This window comes from Fulmarus glacialis, unplaced genomic scaffold, assembly GCF_000690835.1.
Source record: "Fulmarus glacialis isolate BGI_N327 unplaced genomic scaffold, ASM69083v1 Scaffold26933, whole genome shotgun sequence".
Lineage (NCBI taxonomy): Eukaryota > Metazoa > Chordata > Aves > Procellariiformes > Procellariidae > Fulmarus > Fulmarus glacialis.
Genome location: NW_009203988.1, coordinates 2083 through 24177, shown reverse-complemented (window position 1 = coordinate 24177; position 22095 = coordinate 2083). Strand labels below are relative to the sequence as shown.

The window sequence follows — 22095 nt, the reverse complement described above, 5'->3', positions numbered from 1 at the left end:
ATAAAAACAGAAGGAAAAAAAAAAAAAAACAAACGGGAAAAACCCCCACAAACCAAACCACGAAGCAAAGAGACGCTGCCGCGCGGCTGCAGCTCTCACGGTGAGAAGCGGAGGTTGTAGGTTTGCGCTTCCTCAGTAACCAGCGGGACTGCTTAAAGAGGTCTGATGTGTCTCACACGCCTGAAGCACTTGGGGATCCTCGTGAACAGAAGCATAAATCTCCCAGTCCGTACACCATTGCTTGAAGAAGGAAGGTAAAGGTTTAAGTGTTTGTTGTGGTAGGACAAGAAGTAGTGGTTATAACGGCGACAGAAAAAGTGAGTCTTAAATATCAGAAAAGAATTTCAAAGAATAAGGATATGGAGGCTCTGAAACATTTTAGGAGGGCATTGAATTCTCCATGCCTCAAGGCTTCATTAGAGAAGCATTTCTTAGGATAGACACCCCTGCTTAGCAGTGTTTAAAACTGATGTAGGTAATTCAGGTATGATTAACGAGTGACTGACCTATTTGGGTGCTAAGAATGGTCTGGATGATTCCTCAAGATCCCACGTAGAATACCGCTTTCCTGTAAGCCTGTTGAAAACCAGCCGGCTTTTACATAGTGTTTAATTGAGGAATATATTGCTGCAGGGGGCTGTTAAGGCTCAAGAGTATCTAATTACCATGACAAATTTAATTTCTGTTTTAATTTTTTTTCCTCATATTCTTGTTTTTATATCCATCTGTAGTATAAACTGATACACAATATTGTGTGGATGCAGAGTGTTTCATGTTTACCTGAAAATTATTGGGAGTGAGAGAGGATTCTGTGTTCATTTAACTTGATTCTGATATGTAACAGCAATTTACTATTCTGGCAAAACAGCTATTCTTAAATAATGCAGCAAGTACTGTATTAGTGACTTAAGACTAAAAGTAGATTTACTGAGTTATCCGATCCTGACCTCTGCTTTTGCAGGTAACTCTCTATTCACTGTTGCTTGAACCCGTTATCTTCTGATACGTCTTATTTTAGGACTCTTTCAGGTATAGTAAATAAAGCCATGCTGTGCTGGAAACCATTTCGATTAAAATGTTTACCTCTGATGGATAGGGCCTGAGGTTCTTGAGCATAACTTGGAAGGATACTTTTAAAAGAAATACTAAAATATAAAAGCATATAAATATATGCAAAGCAAAGTAACATGCTGAAAACACTTTTTCTTTTTTTCATTGTTCAACATTCACAGTCCTCTCCCTCCCAAAAACCCAAACTAAGTTAGTGTTTTTTTTAAGAAGGTAGAATTCATCTTTAACACAGGAAGCATGCCTTAAAAATAAGGTTATTTTTGGAAGAGTGCAGAGTATTTTTGAGAAGTCATTCAACATGGAAGCTATTCAGCTTTCATTAAAAATTTCAGAAAGCAGGTAGGTAACAAGTGTGCTGGTAATTCCCCTCATTTTAGTTCTTCTCTTTTGCTTTTTTTCCTCTTAGGATCTGATGAGCACAGTGTCAAGAACCATAGTTTTTTTCCTGTGCAAAAGGCATAAATCCGCATACCATATTAAATGCAGTTTTCTTTTATGCTTTCAGAGTTTGGAGCCTCTTCCAATGAGTGGGCCAGACTTTGGTGCCTTGGGAGAGGAAGCTGAACTGGTTGAAGTTGAACCTGAGGCCAAGCAGGAAATTCTCGAAAACAAAGATGTAAGTACCTGAACAACATCCTGATTTTTTTCTTAAGAGAAATGTCTTGGCACCCTTGATTGCTTGTTTTTCCTAAGGGAGCTTTCTAAACTATGGTTTGAGATGTGAAAGAATTAAATTTAGTACTGTGAATTTAATCTGATGTGGTCTAGTTCCTGTTCTTTTTTTCCCTACCACAGGAGTTGTTATTAAAATTCAGCTTTGAGCTAATAGATCTGTTTACAGATGCTACTGTCCCCTCTCTCTATAAGAGATACTGCTTCTGCAGCGCTGCTTAGGAGCAGACCAAGCAACTGTCCTTAATCTGCTGGAGTACAGTATTAGCCAGGTTAGGGTAAAATGCCACCACGTGAATTGTGTTACTAAGGGAAATACTAACTTCAGCAGAGGATGATAACTGATAACTTTTTTTTTTTTTTTTTAATATTTCACACGTAAGAACATGGCTGTCTTGGCCCATAATATGTTTTGCCATGCTAGAGGGGTGAGATGTCATGCGTTATCTTAGTTTTTATTAAAATTTTCCTTTCCCTTATGCTATTCAGAGTCATCCTCACTAGAAGCTTGGTAATAACATTTGGTTTTCATTTAGTTCGTTATGTATATATTCAGATAGGGGTTTTTAAAGCGGTTTGCAGTTACGTTATGTTGCTCTTCTTCTGCTGTTTTATTATATGCGAATACATGAAGCATTTGCAGATTTTTTTTTTGACACTTACCCCTAAAATTATAATACGTTGAAAAGTTTGGAAAAATAAGGGAAATGCAATCACTGTAGTCCATTTGTACCAGCTAACCTGGAGTATGTTGTGATTTTTAAGATAAAATAATCTCAGGTGATTATATAACAAAATGAGTGATTTTAAGAAAATATAAAACCTCATAATGCTAGTGATCGTAAGATGCATTTCAAACTACAGTGCTCCAGTGGTAGTAATAATTTTAATAGTTCGAGTTTAAATGTTTATGGCTTGTAGGTTTGTTAGTTTTTCCTTTTAACTCTTTGCTTATGTGTAGCTGATACAAGAAATAGCTAACTACGACTAACTACATGTTTTGTCTACGTGTCTTAATATCTCAGTGTGATTTCTGCAGTGACTTATTTGTCCATACAACACTTGTGACTAAAATCCCAGCAGCTACAGTCTGTTACTGTCTCTTCTACTACAACCAGTATTAGCTTTGGTATTAGAGTTCTTTTTTCTTTAATTTTCATGTTAAAGGAATGACTTTCCAGAATTGTAGATAGCACTGATGTCTGATAATGTAGGTTAGCAGTAATTAGCCTAGGAATCTTCAGGGTTTTTCACTGGGACAACAATATTTTTCTGCATTGGTGATTTTGCTACTCAGATGCAAATTCAGCATTTGTGTTTAAACGTCTGTTCTGTTTAGGTGGTGGTTCAGCATGTGCACTTTGATGGACTTGGAAGGACCAAAGATGACATTATCATGTATGAAATCTCTGACGTTTTCAAGGCTAAAAATCTCATTGAGGTAAGTACTGTAGTGAATATCACACCTACCATTTAAAAATTCAGGTTATGATTTTCTCTCTTTTTCCTGCTTTGGGCTACTCCCTTCAGACATGAGGCAACTTTGTCAAGTTTTGGGATGATCTTGTGATATGGAAGCCAAACTTAAATATGTAATACTGGCAGATACTGTATTTTCTGATGTATTCAGCTCAAAGATGTTGTGAGACGGCAAACTACTCTCAGATACTTTTTCAGCTTTACTATTCCCATTTGAGAATTGTTAACTGTGTAGGTGACACTTTCAGTTAATTTGCTTAAGATAAATTATTGGATCTCAGCACAGATAACTGATGCCAGTCTCCTCAATGGATCGAAGTGTGAGTTAGGCTGTATGTCCTTGCACTTCTAGGTGGCGATTCGTTCTGGAGTACGGCTGGCAATTAGACCTGGTCCAAATTTAAACAGATTGGGGTGTTCATTTTTTTTGCGAAAAGCATGGGCCCCTTAAATAGGTGTATAAGTTTTAAGTACAGAAGCCTGTTTGAATAATAGGTTTAAGTGTTATAATAATTAATATGCAAACTAACAGAAGGTAGGAATTGAGACAGATGCTCTGGGTTTAACTTTACAGATTCGAGTATTAAAGTGGTTGTGATCTGTTTTGAAGGCGCATATATGTGTCTTTGTATACAAAATCTGTGAATATTGTATGACTTAGCTGCATGTTAACTATTTTATCCTAGTTACTTTTTGATAACCTGAAAGACTGAGCTACTTATCTCATTGTGTAGGTGATGAGAAAGTCACATGAAGCTCGTGAAAAGTTGCTTCGCCTAGGAATCTTTAGACAGGTAGAGGTTCTGATTGATACCTGTCAAGGTATGTATTGCCTCATCAATCTTCACCTTTTTCCTCATGCACACATAGACACATGCATACTTAAAATGTATATTTCCCTGAGTAACAAGTTGGACATTTTTTGTGTATATAACTTACTCTCTCATATATCTTTATATATTTTAGATGTACATGTAGGTATGCTATATATACGAATGTATGTGTCTACATCCATTATACTTATGAAAAAGATGTATTTGCATGTGTCTGTATATATGTGTATGTGTGTATAAATATTACTTGTATACATGCAAAAATGAGTGAATTTCCAGCACTAAAATAATTACAGTACACAACCCTTAATCCAAAGTTTCAGAGGAATACTTGAGGAAAAGCTTGAAAATGTGTCCTATACTTCCATGTATTACGCATCACATAACTGACATTATATCAGCACATCTTTGGAGCTTAATGAAATACTAGTAATTGTATCAGTGCTTGTGATTAAAAATTGGCTGATAGTATCTATGGGGCAGCTGAATGTATGCAGGTTTCACAGTAAGGCTCAGTTGGCATTCTTAGGCTTGTTGTTGCTTTTCAAACCCCTTGCTGTTCTCTTCAGCAGAGGAAAGTTGTGTTGCTGAGAAGGAAATGCAATGCGGTCCCACAGGTTGCGGGCGATGGGATGCTGTCCCATCTGCTTCAAGCAGAATTAGGTACCCTTGCCAGCTGTGTTTTGGAACAGCTGTCATAGCCAGAGCCCGAGGGAACTGGGCGGTTTCTGTTGTGCAGCACTTACCCGCAGAGTGCTGGGAGCTCTGCCCTAGTGACGGCGTTGTTCTTGCCGTGTCTGGACCACTTTAATTTCTGTTTATTCTAATGTAAGAATTTGTGTACAACTTTGGTTTTAGTGGGTAGGTAGCAAACAAATGTTGCTATTTCATAATTAAACTAACATGTTGATGACTAAAGCCAGTCATGCTATGATTGAACCAAATTCTGCACTGATATCCAAACGACATCTTTTTCTCAAGCCATTTTTCTTCATAATGTAGACTTTTATTGTCATTTAATTCAGCCAGTTTTCAAATAATTCAAGTCATCTTCTGTCTGCATTTTTTTAAATAGCTCTTTAGAGATAACATACGTTTGTTTGTTTGTTTGTTTATGTAGGAGATGATGCCCTTCCAAACGGTTTAGATGTAACCTTTGAGGTAACAGAATTGAGAAGACTAACTGGAAGCTATAATACTATGGTTGGCAACAATGAAGGCAGTATGGTATGGATCGTTTCAAATAATTATTAATTCCTTTTGATATTCCTCTTACTTTCATGTTTCAAACCTAGCAAGGAATTTGGTGATTAAGTAAGTGAGGGCTTGATCCAAGCCAAATTATTTTCTTGATCCAGCTTTACTAAGGCTTTGCCAGACCTTTGTCTCTAAAGAGTCTTTGTATTAGTCAGGCTTTCATTCAGCAAAAGGCTATTTTGAGCTAGGGAAGAATGCTGTAGCTTCCAACTCAGTATGTTAATTTTTTAATTCTTTAAATGACTTAAATTATTTCTTGATCATATTTAAGACGCTTTATCTACTGGAGAGATTAGTGAGGAGTTTGGCATTCAGTTTCTATGAGATCTATTTAAAGTGGTTTTCTCCTCAGTCGAAATGCTTTATGTTTGGCTTAGAAATTGTTCATGGTTTTCACTGTTTTAGCCCAGTACCAGTTATTCTGGGCTGCAGAATGCAAGGTTTTCCAGAACCATACAAACTGTGGAACTTGTTTCCATTCGATTCAATTAAGGATGCATCAGATTAAAATGTTGTGTGAAAAATACTTACCAATTGACAGAAGAAGTAACAGCTGTACTGTTGTTCTGTTAATATCCTTTTAACAGAAGTGCTGGTATAAGTAGATCGTGCTTTCAGGTGCTCATTCCTGCACCCAATCTGCCTTTTCATGTGCACAGTGCAGCTGTGCCTGGGACTGGTAGATAAGCCAGATCAAGGGACTCATCCTTTTCTTCTTAGGAGTATTTTTAACCTGAATAAGATACTGCATGACTCAGGTGATGGTGTTTTGCAACTGCAGGAAGAATAGGAACTCAGTGAATTGGGAGCTGCTTCTGCAGCTCTGCTGCTGAGAGCAATGTCCAGGGTGTCGTGGCCTGAATGAAACCAGTGGGGAATCCTACCTGATGGTTCTAGCGCATTTGAAAACAGTCTGAAAGCTACTGTGCTTTCTCTTTTTGTACTTGGCTTCCCCCTCTATTTGATTTTATTTGTTACAGAGAAGTAAAACGTTTGAATGATACAAAAGCATGACTCGTATACACTGGTATTGGCAGCAGAGATTATGTTTCCTTAAGAGTTAAATAGATTTGAGGTTTATTCTAATCCCTTAAATTCATCTGAAGCCTATAGATCGAATATTTCATACTAATAGCCCGTTGGATTAGTGGTTCCTGATTAGTTGGATAATTGCATAGTAGCCATCATCACAAAGTTCAGGTGACTGATTTGCTTCCAGTAGCTTTAGACAAAGGCAATCAGGATTTGGTAGCTTTTTAACGTTCTTTAAAGATAGGACACACAACAATAGAACAGTCCTGGTAGTGTCTGTGCTTGGAGGAAACCTGCTCCATTCTTTCTTCCAAAGGGCCAAGAGCTACCAAAGGGATACAAGGAATTTGTGTCAGAACAGGCAAAAGCGTTTAAGTAGTTTCTGTAGAATTGTAATTGTTTGTTGTACTGCCATCAGGACTGATTGCAAAAGCATCTTGGTACTCAAAACAAAAATACAGGGGAGTGACTCCATATTGATAATTTTCCATTGGCTTATTGCTGTGGTTCCGATGAACCCTACCTGACAAGTAGTTTTCCTGATGATCAGCTGGGAAGTCTGCAGTTGCAGAGCAGCTGCTTATTATGCCAAAGACTCATTTTCCTGGGCTTTGAGACTGGCTGGGAGATTTTGCTTGGAATAATAGCAGCACTGATGATACAGTGAGAGTGCAGATTAAGTCAGCAGCTACTGGACAGCAATAAAAATTGGATGATTAACTGTAACTTGTGCTATTGTGATGGCTTTTGCTGCCAGTACAAAGAAACCTAACTTAAAAGAAAACCACATTCAGTTACGACTATTTTTAATGTCTTCATTTCATGGTAGATATGCTTGTCTTAAGCATACAAGACAGCAAACTGTATGAAATGTTGTGGGGTTTTTTTATTTTCCGTAGGTACTTGGGCTCAAGTTCCCAAATCTCTTTGGACGTGCAGAAAAGGTAACCTTCCAGTTCTCCTACGGAACAAAGGAAACCTCATATGGCCTGTCATTCTTCAAACCACAGCCTGGAAACTTTGAAAGAAAGTAGGGGATGCATTTTGGAATACTTCTTTTTTCAGTGAAGGAATATAAAACAATTAATAAGATCTTTCACTGAGTAATAATTAAATTTATTCCTTTGCTAAGAGTCTGTTAATAATGTAGCAGAGCTGGTTTCTTAAGTTTTTGTGATAATTTAAAACTCCACCTACTTAAATAGTTTCACTTTCAAACTTACCAGTGATGTGTTTCAGTTTTTCAGTTAACCTGTATAAAGTAACTGGACAGTTCCCTTGGAGCTCTCTTCGTGAAACTGATAGAGGAATATCAACAGAATTCAATGTAAGTGTAGCACAAGTGTTTGTGGAACACATGCTTCGTTTACATTTAATTCAGGTCACAGCTGACTTTCGCAGATATTTGGTTTACTTTTTTAATGATTGAAACACTTGTGCACAGGGCTAACTTGTCATTGTTTGAAAGAGGTCAACAATTTTAAAATGACAGAGGTAATACACCTTAGTCTTTTTATTAGAATTCAATCTTATTTTGGCCATACAAAAATACCAATGTGTTTTTCTCCAAATTTTTAATGTTTAAAGTATCATAGAGAGGCAGCTGGTTGCCTAGCTCACTGTATCAGCCCAATTCAAGATACGTTTCATTTGGGATGGATTAAGTAGTGTGCACCTACTTGGGGAAACTCTCTTGGCTGGAGCAGAATTAGCATTACTCTGAAATGAAAAAGGGTTTCTCTCTGATCCAAGAAGTTTGGAAAGAAAAAGCATAGACTCGTGTATAAGTAAACTTTAAAGTGGAAGATTTTTCAGGGAAATGTTTATTTTAATTTTGTAGCAAAATTTTTTTCATGTCTTACTCAATTCTTTATTTGTAGTTTCCAATCTGGAAGACCAATCACACACTGAAGTGGGAGGGTGTGTGGAGAGAGCTCGGCTGCCTTGCTAGAACAGCATCCTTTTCTGTTCGAGAAGAAAGCGGACACTCTCTTAAATCTTCTCTCTCTGTAAGGCTTTTTCCTGATAATTTTTTAAAACACATTATTTTGAGTCATGTAATACTTACGAATGATACCAAAGGAGCTTTTTGTCTAGTAGGCAGTATGGTTTACTTCAAATATCTTTTGCTGTGTTCAGAGTCATCCAGGAGGTCCAAATAGAAAACATATTTTCATAGCTGACTGTTGTATTTTGACTGTTTCTTAGGCTGGCTTGTTCTTTCTGCAGGGCCTCCCTCTGTGTCATCTGCCATCTCTTTTTGCAGAATTGTCTTGTTTTGTAGAAGGCAGGATCAGTAAATTTCCTCATCCTACAGTTGCTATGCCCTTTCTAAATATTCTTTCCTATACCAGTTTTTGGTCACTTGTCATTTTAACTTGTAGCTTACAAATTGTAGGAGATAAACTATTTGCAGGTTACTGTCACAAAATTGGTGATTATTTACACTGGGGCATTGTTGCTGCTATATTTCTGGTGTGTACCATGACCAAAAGGCATAAATATATATATATCTGTAGGTACATTGTTCCCAAATCCGTGGAGCTTCATGAGCCTTAGCTGGAGCTGTGGCTGTCTTCCACTGTGTGCACAGTTTTTACAGTGTCACTCTATGGTATTCAACAGATACGAGAACCTAAAAATAACTGTTCGATTCTTTTCAGCATGCTATGGTAATTGATTCCCGGAACTCTACAATCTTGCCAAGACGAGGTGCTTTGCTAAAAATTAATCAGGTAGTATTAAATCACTTATACTATTACTGGATTTTTATCTGTAAGTGTGTTTGAATAAGTCTGAATTTATCTAATTGATGTTCATGTTAAAAATGTCTAAAGTTAGAAATTAATCGTAAATTGACCAGGAGGCAGTGATGGTCATTACTTTTATCTTTACAGTGTGTGCCTTTTAAAATCATGAAACCTTTTTTATGGTGGTAGATTTTCATTTGTATACCATTGGTCAAACAGCACAGCCATTTTATCTCGCCATTAGCAGTAAATTATTTATTAGCTGAGATACATTATCCCTGACAGTATTTACTCTACCCTTTACAGTAGATATTAGTCGTTGTTTTCTAACACTGTAAGACTACCAGACTGTGGTCCTGTTGCTACTTACAAAGTTTGTAAGTCTTAGAATTAAAAATGAAAGACTGGGTAAAAAATAACGCTCAAAGGCAGACACATGTATTATTTTGGCACAGAAAATGGTTTGCACTCTTGTTACTTTCAGAGCTTTTAGAAAAGCTGGCTTTTCTGCTGTATGGGATAATACTTCAGAAGCATTAACTTCTTCAATGCTTTAGAAGCAGATTGCTTTGAAATGTCATTGGAACTAGAAGTGCTAGTGTTCTTGTAAGCAGCAGTGAACTGTTCTGTTTCTGAGTGAGAAAGGTGGTTATAATTCAGGGTTTAGTTAACATCATTTGTTAGATGCTGCCTCTAACACTGATTCAGTCACTTCACTTGTTATTTTCAACTAGCACTGGTGTAATGCAACTGGGCTGTGTGGTTCTTCAGCCCTGCTTTAGTACCTATGAAATCTTCTCAGGTCTAGGTAAATACAGTAAGAGTTTTGATTTTGGGTGCTGAATTTTCCAGCTCCATTCTATTTTGCCATCATTTACAAAATGGCTTAGAAAGCAATACCTTGGTTTAATATTTGGAGGAGAAAATTGCAGCTCATTGTTCTGAAGCTCATGCATGTTTTTTCATTGGTCCAAAATTCAGTTGTCTCTCCATACCAGTGTATCTGTATTTTTTGTACAGAAAACACTGTTTATGCTGATGCAGACATGATGAACTTTCAGGGGGAAGAAACATGTAAAATCTGTTACAACTTCCATAAACTTATGTCTTTGCAGGAATTGGCTGGCTATACAGGTGGAGACGTGAGCTTTCTAAAAGAAGATTTTGAATTTCAGTTGAATAAGCAACTTCTCTGGGATTCGGTAATTTTTTTAAAGATAATTTAGTAATTGATCTGAGTTAACAAATGAGGTTATTGAATCTATGTCTTATGATGATTTTTCACCATGGATTAGAAAAAGATCATGGAAATGAAAGATGGATGGGGTACATACCTTCGTTTGTTTTTTTGAAAGTTAAATACTCTTTATTTTTAACCTGACGTTCCTGCTGTGCGCAGTCACTTGAGAAGGGGGCATTTTGAAAAGAACGACTTGTTTGGCAGTAAACCATACCATAACCATACTTCCTTTCAGAAGTAATGTTGGGCATGTCTGTTCTTTGTGACCTTTCTTAAGAGTGATTTTTCAGAAACTTATTACGGCCTTTGTTCTGTCTCTTTCACCTGGTTATGAATATTCTGACTAATCTTGGGTTAGTTTTCTTTTGTCATTGTAAATTGTGAATATAGTCTACTAATTTTGGTATCATAGCATGTAATTATTTCTTCTGTGTAAAATTGTTGGGCAAGAATTGGAAGGCTCATTTCACTACAACACTAAGCTTGCACTACAACATTTTGAACTTCATATTTGTGCACAATGAATGATTTAAGTTCCAATAAGAAAGACACATGGTAGCATTAGAAGCCTATATGAGACCCCAGTCTGCCACCCTGTAGGCAGAGCACATCACAGATTTTATGGTGTGGTGTCTATGTTAGTACTTTGGTTTGGAGTCACTGAGTGGTTTTGAAGCAAATTCCTGTATCATCATCACTTAGAAGGCTTGGTTTGGTTGGCAGAGCAGTTCTTGTGTATACCAACTAGATTTCCTTCAGAAGAAATGACACTGGATAACTCCACTCCAAGGTCATGTTTAATGTACTCCAGCTTCTTACGAGAACATAGAGGTCTTAAGTTTCAGGCATCTTTAACAGCGTAGAGCTAGTATTAGGTGGAAATAGATGTTTTTCTGCTTAGTGAAATAAGAATTTAACTATATACTAGAAATATTTCTGTCTGTATTTAGAAAGCAGCTCTTTATCGCATAGAGATAGTGCAGTAAGTTCTTGTCTCATAGCTGAATGGGGAATTAAACAGCAACTTCCATTATGAAGATTTAAAAATCAGAGGTTACAATAATTTGCATCCCAACATACTAAAAAACCAAATTCAAACCAAAACAAGAAAGCGTTGAGAAGATCTCTGCGTCTTGAAAGCTTTTTAAGAAGTATTGGAATAATGAAGAAATTCCAGGAGACTGGGAGAATGTTAGCATTATGCCAACAGTACAACTGAAATACTCCAAGCTACTTCCATAGTGCAGATAATAATGAACCGATGCTGTAAGGATCTGTCAGTCTGCTGTTTCGTGCTTTTGTTCTGAGGTGACTCGGTGCAATGAAGGTCTTGAGTTAGGCCAATGAGGCCAACACAGAAGGGCATTTTAAGGCTATTTGCTATACCCCTTTCTTATCACATCATTATATTTGCACCGTCCATGTGGTGGAAAAAAAGGCATTGCCTGATGAGCGCACTTACAGTCATCTGACATTTATTTGCTGACCTTCAGTTGAGAAAGACAGCGGATTCTCCTATGAAGTGATTTAATGGCTTCATGGCTATGCAAAGAGGACTTTGCTGTTTGCCGTGACTGCTAACATGCCTACATTGTGAAAGTGAAGCATATCTCATCACATGGTGTACATAATTTTGTCATCCGTTGTTCAAGAGTGTAGGCTTGCCTGCAACTGGCTTTTGCATATGCCATGTGTTGTGTAGCCAGATATGCATATACCGCCTGATGACTTCACATCTGATAATGGCAGGGGAGGCATCTGGGGACTCTCAGGCAGAAGGCAATAGGAGTGTGCTGTAAAATTAGAGAAATTACCCAACACCTTTAGCCTAGGTATTGACAATAGATCTTACCATCTGGCAGTAGTACTTCTACTTGGTACACAGGCAGCAGGAAAATGATTAAATGTATTTGTTATAGTGGTTTGGCTCCCAAGAATTACTGTATAGATAAACAGTAATGATGTATGTGTATTTGATGTCAATATAGTGAGTTGCAGAAGATGGTTTCATTTAATTATAAGGATAATTTACAGACAGGTAATAATTGTACATTTTTGGTAGCTATTTGCTGGACTTAGCCTCCTATTTTAAGTTTAAAATTGCCAGGAGTAATTTATGTCAGCAGTGTTGTCTTATTTCAAGACATTTCATCCAGGAGCTGGATGAGTGTTCCCTTTAGCTATTGTGAAAGTAGCACTTGGTTCAAATGTGTTGTATTGACTTTTTCAAGATGTAGCACTGCATAAAAGAAAGAGGGCAGCAATGATCAAGAGTTTCCTGAAAATACAACTCCTGATGGTGCGATATCCATGCACACACTGTGATGATCTGTAACTTTCTGTCAGACTAATGGCAGCTCTGCCTGTAACTGAGCGATTAAATTTTACTAATACTGGTTTTAGGGAAATTAAGTAATACGTGTTAATAAACAACTTCTTTTTCTCTCCAAAGGTTTTTTCAGCATCACTTTGGGGTGGAATGCTAGTACCTATTGGAGACAAGCCATCCAGTATAGCTGATAGGCAAGTTTTTAAAACGTTTCTTATTTTTTTTCCGTCAACCCAGCTATGTATAAAGAAAAATCCATTGTAGAAGAGAGAAGCAATAGTAGTTCTGGTTCTGAGGAGAATAAAATAAGTATCTAGTTAGCTTTAATTGCATGTTAGTACTCAAGCCATGCCTTCTGGTTTTGATTTTCATATTGGGGTAGTATAAATTTATAATTTGCTATTAGGCAGTAGCTCTGCCTGCCAATATTTATGGTTGCAAATGGTATTTACCATCTGCAGAATTTTGTATCAGCCATAGGTAACGTTGTAGGTGTTTTTAGAAGTAAAGCCATATTGTAACTACGTTGGCTTTTTAGGCAATTTTGCCCTCTAACACCTGTGTTTAAAGATCACTAGCAGAAACCATTTAGACTTAAATTTACTTACAGTAAATACTATGTGTTAACTTCATGTGTGATAGATCTTAACTACAGTATTTCTATCAAAATTGTTACAACAGACAGAATCAGACAGTATTCTGTTTCTTCTTCAGTGCTGGGGAACCTTTGGTTTTGACCTTTGTACGTGATGGAAGACTGATTTTTATTTTTAATACTTCCATTTATTTTGAGTTTTTTGCCAAATGCATCAGGATTTAGATTTAGATATAATTTCTTGTATTTCTTTAAATACACTTTACTAAATCTGTTACAAAGTTACCTGTAACTCTGAAAAGCAATGTTAGAAGTATGGCTAGCTATTTTCAAATATGTCCTTCAAGTGAAGCATTAAATTCAATTTGACTGTATTCACTAGGTTTTACCTTGGTGGACCAACAAGTGTGCGTGGATTCAGTATGTACAGCATTGGACCCCAGAGTGAAGGTCTGAAACTTTTGCATCCCACTCCTCTGACAATACTGTAAATATTAGTGTGTAACAAAGAAATCAGATTCTGTCCTGAAGCTTTGTATAGCTTAAAAATAATTGCACTCATTCTGCACTTTGAATCTGAGAAGCGTTAGGTCTTTGATCTGTCATTATATGTTAGTTCACAATGGAATAAAGCCCTGTAGTTCTTAGTTAAGCCATAAGCTAATTTTGTAAACCAAGTGTGTGTTCAGGCTTCCATACTTCCAGTATGTCACTTCAATTAGTAAGTAACCTTCAAGCTGAAAAAGTCCCCAAAAGATGGTTATAGCAACAGTCACATTAAATCTCTATTTGATACAGCAAATGTTCAGGTAGCTTAGGGGAAAGGTAATCTGATCAAGAAGGGTATTTTGAGAGCCAGGAGCTTCCTCAGTTCTATTCCTTACTCTGCTGCTGACTTGCTGTTATCAGTGGATTCAGTATTCAGTATATTTTAAAGCGAATTGTTTAATTGTATCAATTTTCCATTTTTAAAACTAAGGCAAGTATTTCAGAGGTGTTCAGGAGGTAGTTTCTGATGAACCACAAGTAGGTGCATGCCTCAGGCTGTTCCAGTGAGGGAATAAAGAAAAATGGCAATTCACTTGGAAGGTTTAAAGAATTGTGTACGTGCTAATTTTTTTACTTGATAGTGGTGAGATTGGAAGGGAGCTAGAGGCAAGTGGCAAGAGTTGTAAAGGATAGAAGTGCAATGTAAAACAACTTAAGGATGTGTTCTTCTACCTTTAACAATTGGTTCTTTTAATATATTCCACAGTAAATGCTTTTATTCCAACATTTTACCTAAACAGGTGATTACTTGGGAGGAGAAGCCTACTGGGCTGGAGGCTTACATCTATACACCCCTCTCCCTTTCCGGCCAGGCCGGGGAGGGTTTGGAGACCTTTTCCGAACACATTTCTTCCTTAATGCTGGAAACCTCTGCAATCTTAACTATGGTAAGACACAATAGAATTGTATATAACAAAACCTGTTTCTCTATATATATAAAAAAGCAAAAGGAGGAGGAGAGCTGTTCTGTGTCTGTTTTACTCAGAAGCAGTTTGTTTATTGCGTGTATTTTGGTGCCTGTCAAAAAGCTGCTGCTACTAACTTGTATATTTGACAGATTGCCAGTAATTTTTTTAGCTCTCTACATAAATTCTAGCACAACTTGTAGGAAAGAGAGCTAGGATGGTAGTATCTGTGAATTGGTGACGTTCACAGACCAGTGAGGTAATTGATTAACCCTGCTATCTCACACTGTTTTAAAGGGAGATTGGAAAATGATGTTTTAGTGGGATTCTAATGTTTTCTGGGATGAACTAAATAAAAACCGGTGGCATTAGAGTGTAGATGAGGGTGTGGTAGCTGATGTGATTCCCCCCTCCCCCCCCTTCCATCCCCAACTCTTTTCAAGATATATTTCAGTGTATTAGTGTGCAATTTTTCAGTATCAGTTCAATCAGTTTGGGGATATAGTGATATTTGATGTCTGCCTTGCCTGATGGAAGACAGATGGCATCCATATGGGAGGGAGACACTTTATGCACAATTGAAAAGCAGACGAATCAACTTTGAAACTAATAGAGACCCACTAAAGACTTCTAGTTAAGTCTTTAGTACTCATTTCCAGATTCATGCAAGTAGGTACCCTATGGAGGGAAATGAAAATCAACCAGCAATCCAGCTAGAATCGTAGAAGTTTGTAGTTTGAGTCCAAGGTACTATGGGAGTTGTGGGTAGTAAATAAATTTTGAATCTGCAGGGGATGCTCCGAAGTAGTCTCTCTTATAGCTCTGAAAATCCAGTTAGCCTTTGACCACTTGACAGTCTACTTTGACTCTTGTTCTCCTGCTCTTTTGTTTTCAGGTGACGGTCCCAGAGCTCACCTGCAGAAGTTGGCAGAGTATATCCGATGGTCTTACGGTGCCGGAATAGTGCTCCGACTTGGCAACATTGCTAGATTAGAACTTAACTACTGTTTCCCCATGGGAGTACAGTCTGGTGACAGGTTTGTTTTTTACACCGATTTATTTAACAGTAACTGGTTTTAAAGGTTGCTACACTTCTATTTGGTTTTGGCAGGGAGAATTGCTGCCTTTAAATTTAGTTTCTTCTATGCCAGTTTAGAGATTTTTCAGCACTTCATGCTCTTCTTTCAGTTTGCTATATTTCTGTTCGTTTCACAGTACTTCTTGGTTTTAAACTTTGTATCTCGGGTTTCAAAGTTCATTGAACGTGAGATTAGCTGTTGAAATGTATGAGTAGCTGTGTAGCAGGTTTTATTTCTTCAGGGGAAATGATCACTCAAACAGCTCATGGGATTTTCTTAAGCCTTCCAAAAACAAATGGTTGGATAAATACCAAATTTAATGTCTTTGCTTGAAAAATGAAAACAAGTTTAACTATAGATAAAGAGAAAGGGAGAACAAATTAATTTGTTAGCAACCAATTATCCTACACCAAGCAAATATTATAGTATGGAACAGAAAAGCTTCAGGGGGCCTGTTCTTGCCTGTGAATACTGTGTTTCGTACAGGAGTTGGATTATGTTTCTAATTGTCATTCATTTGAAATGTGAATTAATAATAGCAATTGGAAAATTATGGGCTTTATTTTGCAAATGTAAATACTCCATATGGATGACAGATTGGCAAAGCATTTATGTAAAAAAGCCTTTGTCAGCTAAAATTTGAATGGTAACTTTCCAAAGATTGAAAACCTTGGGAATTTAGGGGTAGGGAGAATAGATTTTAATTTCATCAGTACCTTCTATATCACTTACGTTGTTTATTATTTGTTTCTTTTCAGGATATGTGATGGTGTTCAGTTTGGAGCAGGAATCAGATTTCTATAATACAGAAACATTTTACATCAGTATATGAAATTGTGCTCTGTAATTGAAATCAAGACTATAATATAGCCTGATACGGTCTAACTTTTTTCTTGATACACAGATACGCTTCTGAGTGATTTACCTCTCAGACTCCAAGAAACTACATTAAAGAATTATCCTCTAAAGGTTCATTGTACCTCTGATTCTTATCAAATATGGGAGACTGTTTGTAGGATTCTAGCCATTTTAACTTACAGCTTTTAGTTATTAGTTGTTATTTAAAATATTAGAGAGTTGTGTCAGAAATTGGCTTTTGGATACAGTTCACATGATTACAGTTGTCATTGGCCTGCACAGCCTTCACTCTTCCAGCCACAAGTCTCACCAGTATTGGGATGACCAAATGTAAGTCTGCCTCGAGTGGAAATTAAGGGGGACAGTTTTCCTCCATCATCAACTTCTGTGAGCAAATGACCCTGAAAAAATTCTGTTATGCATCAGAAATTATTTTATACGAATAACGGTTGTAAATGAACCAAAATGTTCTGATTTGAATATATTTCACTATTGTCATCTATATTTAAATGCCTGCTACAATCTGAATTGAATACTGTAAAAGTTTGAGTCAGCTGTTTAGCGCAGTAAATACTAAAATTCAGGAATAACTTTGAAAGGTTCAGGGTTCTCAACTCTGAGGCGATTTTGAGTGTTTCAGTGCTCTTAGTGAAGCCATTGATTTGGGTCTTGCAAACAGATTTTTTTGTAGCAGTTGCAAAAGGGGTATCTAGATGTGATCATGTGATACCATCTTGTTGACTTCTGTGTGAGCCGCATGCCTCCCTACTGACTTATTTAGATGCTAATTTCACTTAAAAGTGACCTCCTGCTTTATCACTTGACATATATTCCAGTTTTTGTAAGGTTGGACTAATTCACTAGTTTAGTTTTAACAACTCATCTTTGAAGATAGTTACATATTCATTTTTTTTATATGTATCAATCCTGAGTTGTCATTATCCTAAGAGAATCTGAACCTAGAATCCACTTTCCCTGCATCTAAATTTACATTTTTTTGTTATTAAGTGTTTGCAAAATTAAAATCATAATACAGAGAAGGTTCTGGGAGAGTAGAACAGAAATGCACAAGCTATTCCGCTCCCGATTTCTTCTACTCAGCTAAAGACACAGGTTTGGACATACTGGCAAGCTACTTGACTTTGCCGAATGCTGTCAGGACTGCCATGAAATCTTGTTCCCAGTCAAGTTAGCGTTGAGACTCCGCTCTCTCTAAAGAGACCACAGTTTTATACATTGCTTTAGCATTGGTATGTATTGCTGTTGCTGTAATACAGTAACTAAATCTGTTCATGTTGATAACTCACTTTCCAAAATGTGAAGGATAGAAACTGATCTGCTTGGTTTTGCAGAGCTCCACTTGACTAAACATCCTTCCCTTTTTATAAAGTTGCAGCAACAGGCTCACAGATGTTCAAAACAGAAAATTGTGTGAATGACAGAAGTCGGGTCTATTTCAAATACCAAAATATAATATAAAGAACCTTTTTTTCAGTGTGTCTATCTGACAGCTACTGTAGCAAATACATATTTGGCAAAACATTTCTGATTATTTTTTGTTGTTATGAGAGAAAATATGACACTATGTTAAGAATGTCAACAAATGTTACTGGTTTTTCACCAGCACTATCTACATTTTGACATATAAAAATATTTTTAGTGGGAAGAATGGGAATGTTTAGATACCAAAGTGCTGTTAGGATTTTCTCCCAGGAGTTCAAAGTTTATTTTGGTCCTGTTGATAAAATTTGATGTATTCTGTTGCCTTAAGAACTCCTTTTTGTGCACACTGTTATTAAAGACTGGTCAAGTGTAGTACTTTAATAAATGAGAGAGTCCTAAGCTAGTATCAGTTGGCCATTTTAGAGGGGAAAGTAGCCTTCCTGAGTTGAGCAGGCCTACAGAAATAGCCTCGGCCTCAGCCTGCACACTAAGCAGCAGCTAGTCCACAATTAAGTTTTGGGAGAACTATGATCTATACGAGAAATAAGGGATGAATGGAGGAAACTTTGCTGAAGGCTGAAGAGGCCTTTCAAGCACATCTGCTGACAGACCACGCTATACCGCACACCATAGAATTGTCCAGTAAGAATAAAGGGACAAAAATTATGTTATACATGAGCCTTTACCTGGGTCACTGTTTCCCTACCTGTATTGCACTACATCGAAAAATAACATTTTCTTATAGCATATAACAAGTGCACAAAAGCTGCCACAGTACATAACGTATTCCTGTATTCCTCTGGAAGCAACATCTGGATTACACTCTTATTCTATAGAATATTGCTATGATTAATATATTTGCACTTGCAATTTGTTGCAGAGACTCTAATAATTAGGACGGATAAGACAGAAATCAGAATCCCACTAGAAGCTGCTGTAGTGCTAAGCGGACTCAGTGGTAGAAGGGCTCTGGACAGATCTGAAGCAATTCTCCTCTTGGCTGACTGCATTTTTGGCCATAGAGTTTGTCTGTGAAAGGATAAAAGGCATAAGGATGGCCTGCAGTCGTAACTGTGATTCAAAAGCATAGTATTTGCTTAAATGGGTAGTTTTGGATATCGCTTTACCTACTGAGTGGTTTAGATGCTCTTGCTTTTATAGCTATGACCAGTGTTTGGGTCAGTAAGATGGTGACAAATGCCTCCAGGTACCTTCAGGTACACCTGAAATGACTGCCCACACGCTTGTGGATTCTTTAATTTTCTGTGAGCGGTGCTGAGGTTGCAAATACCATCTGAAGCAGAGTTTCTTCAGCTGTGTTGTTACTTCACTGCTTACAGTCCTTTCTAGGGCTAAAAGTGGCCTGGGGAGGAAAGGAGGGCTTTTTGGGACAACGGCTGTACAGTCTTGTTGCTGTACTGGGGGCACCTCTGAGCCAGTGAGAAGGTGGCAGGAATGTGTCAGAAGCAGGGCTAATATTTGTATCACCAGTTCTAAGACTGGGTGATTTCTTGGAGCTGTTTCACTTACATAAAAAAAGTTGAAAATGCTCTTTATATTCAGAAGATCTGGTGGTATTAGGTACTGTTAACGAGTAAGCTGCTAGGGAGCTCTGGGGGAATGTGGAAGAGGACACTGGGAGGTTGTTAGAACATAAGGGGCAGATTTGCTGCCATATTGTTAAGAGCATAACTGTATTTGGTTTAAAAATACAAGCTTTAAAAATAAAATACAATGCTCATCTCGATAATATGAAAGCGTGCTTCAACATAAGTATGTTTGCTGTTGCTCTGTGCCTTTTTTAATACAGGTCTGTACTTGCTGCCAATGGAAATCTCTGCAGAGATGTAGCAATGTTTGATATTTACTACCTTTCCAAAATACCTGTTGGTTTTGTCCGGCATCTGTGTAGAAATTGCTGTCCGTGTTGTGCCCTTTGAGGGAAGCATTCGGAGTCTTCCTCTCCCGTGTGTGATAAAATGTACAGGTCCACAGAGAAGTGAGTGGGGTCGGGTTGGCTCTCCCGTGTCTGGGGTGCGTGAACAGTTACTCAAATGAAAAAGTATAAATTTTTACTGTGATGTTACAGGGGAAAAAAAAAACTTACTCCTTCGTGGGAATATTAAGGAGTTGGTCAGACGTCTGGGAGATTATCCTGAACTTTGTACAGGATAACATAAGAAAATCATCCTAAAATTACAGAATTTGAGCGTATAGGATTGTAGGTTTGTTCTACCATTCTTGTCTTGTTTTTAAAAGGGCTGGAGCCTGGCAGCCACAGCAGTAGCAATCCTTTTCAGGAGGATTTTTACACAACTTCTCTACCATGGAGAGGTTTTTGAAATAGTGTAATTGAATGTCTGTTTCATGACAGCAGTGCTAAATCGCTGTTAGCAACTGCAGTGCTCTTGGATGATTTTAACTTAATTGGAACGAGACTTTATGCTGAGTGTATTCTGTGCGAGTCAGAGCATTCAGCTTTCTTTTGTTGTTAAGCAAAAAATGCAACCTGGTCTGCAGCTGGTATAGTTAACGTCTGCATGGAATAAATGGTCTTTGTAAAAGTTTTTCGGTTAAATAGAATACATAATAGAAATTATTCTGAAGCAAATCAGTAGCATCAGGTAAGTGGTACATTTCTACCTCAGTACTGACTAAATAATGTTATTAAAAAAAAAACCAAACCCAAACAAAATCAAAACAAACAAAAACACCCAAACACCAAACCCCCCCAAAAACACATTTTCGCTCATCTAGCAGCCCAGGAAGAAAAATTAACTGTAACAGTATCTTGTGTCTATAAGGTATCTATCATCTTAGAAAATCGGTACAGGTATTAGAATAGAACAAGATCGTATTTCATGATTTTCTAGTTTAAAAAGTGGATGGTTTTGCTTTGCTTCAATATGTGAAGAACTATGAGAGATCATCTATTCAATGTCACCATTATATTGTGATACATCTAATTACAGTGATCTCAGGTAGTCTAAAATTTTGAAAACAATATAAAATGCTGTAAGACTAAAGTAGAGGAAACAAGAACACCTCTATAAAAAAGAAGGTGAGCAATGTTAAAATGAGCAAATATGAATTCAGACTTTTAAATGTTCAGCTAAATATTAAAGCCAACAGTTCAGGGCTGAAATTAAAAACAGACTTGGAACTAAGTTTAGTCTTTCCAATGTAATTCTCTGTTTCTGAAAAGACATGTTTATGCTCTGGCAGTTTTCTTAATGAATATACACTCACAGGAATCTCATCCCTGATGAGAGGTAGGGTACCAGAGAGAATTTTCTGGGATGTAGAGTGCTGGTATCTCATTCAGTACAGAAGGTTTAAACAAATAACATAGCTGGCCTTCTTCATACTTCTCTTTAGACAGCGTATGCACTTCAAACTGAAGGTCACTCAACTCACGCAGCAGCCGTCGTGTCACTTTTAATGGCCATTAGCCAGTTAAATTATTAAAGACTAACAAACACTCGATGAAAGTCCTGATAAGAGCTCTTAGTTTCCTATTTAGAAGAGCACTGTGTGTTTGAACGACCGTGATGTGACTCAAAAAGACTCCAGGTTTTGTTTTGATTTTTTCAAAGTGTAATTTTACTTTCTGTTGCCATAGACTCTCTCTTCTTGTCTCAAACAACCCGGCCTCCTTTTACTTTGCAGTAGGTTGACATACTTTTTCTACTTATGCTACAAATCTAATCATTTCTTTCTAAATAGGACATCAAAGTCGGAGGTGAATGGATCTATCTGTGTGGTTTTATTTCAATTATTAAAAGATACTTGCTTGTAAGTTGTTACATCTTGAGTGCTGCACTTGAGTCACTGAAGTTTTATATGCTGTTTGGACTGTGTGTATAGCTTGTGAACCAACTTGTTTGCTTTCTTGCTTGAAGTTTGTACTCACAGATTTTCTGATTACAATTTCATAAAAAAATCAGGTATCAGAACTGATTGTTTTTTATTTTTTTTTCCTCCAGAGGTTGGATAAAATGCT

The 22095-nt window shown here is 37.2% G+C and overlaps 1 protein-coding gene across 1 annotated transcript; it reads left to right on the top strand.

Annotated features, from left to right (window-relative positions):
* Positions 1 to 1581: 1581 nt before the first annotated feature.
* Positions 1582 to 16759, top strand: SAMM50 (SAMM50 sorting and assembly machinery component). Its single transcript, XM_009574828.1, has 14 exons — positions 1582 to 1687; positions 3083 to 3184; positions 3957 to 4044; positions 5176 to 5282; positions 7244 to 7374; positions 7584 to 7671; positions 8225 to 8353; positions 9008 to 9079; positions 10210 to 10296; positions 12787 to 12857; positions 13641 to 13708; positions 14548 to 14694; positions 15608 to 15749; positions 16550 to 16759. Exons 1-14 carry the CDS (start codon positions 1595 to 1597, stop codon positions 16593 to 16595), a joined length of 1371 nt encoding a protein of 456 aa, XP_009573123.1. The 5' UTR covers positions 1582 to 1594; the 3' UTR covers positions 16596 to 16759.
* Positions 16760 to 22095: the final 5336 nt, after the last annotated feature.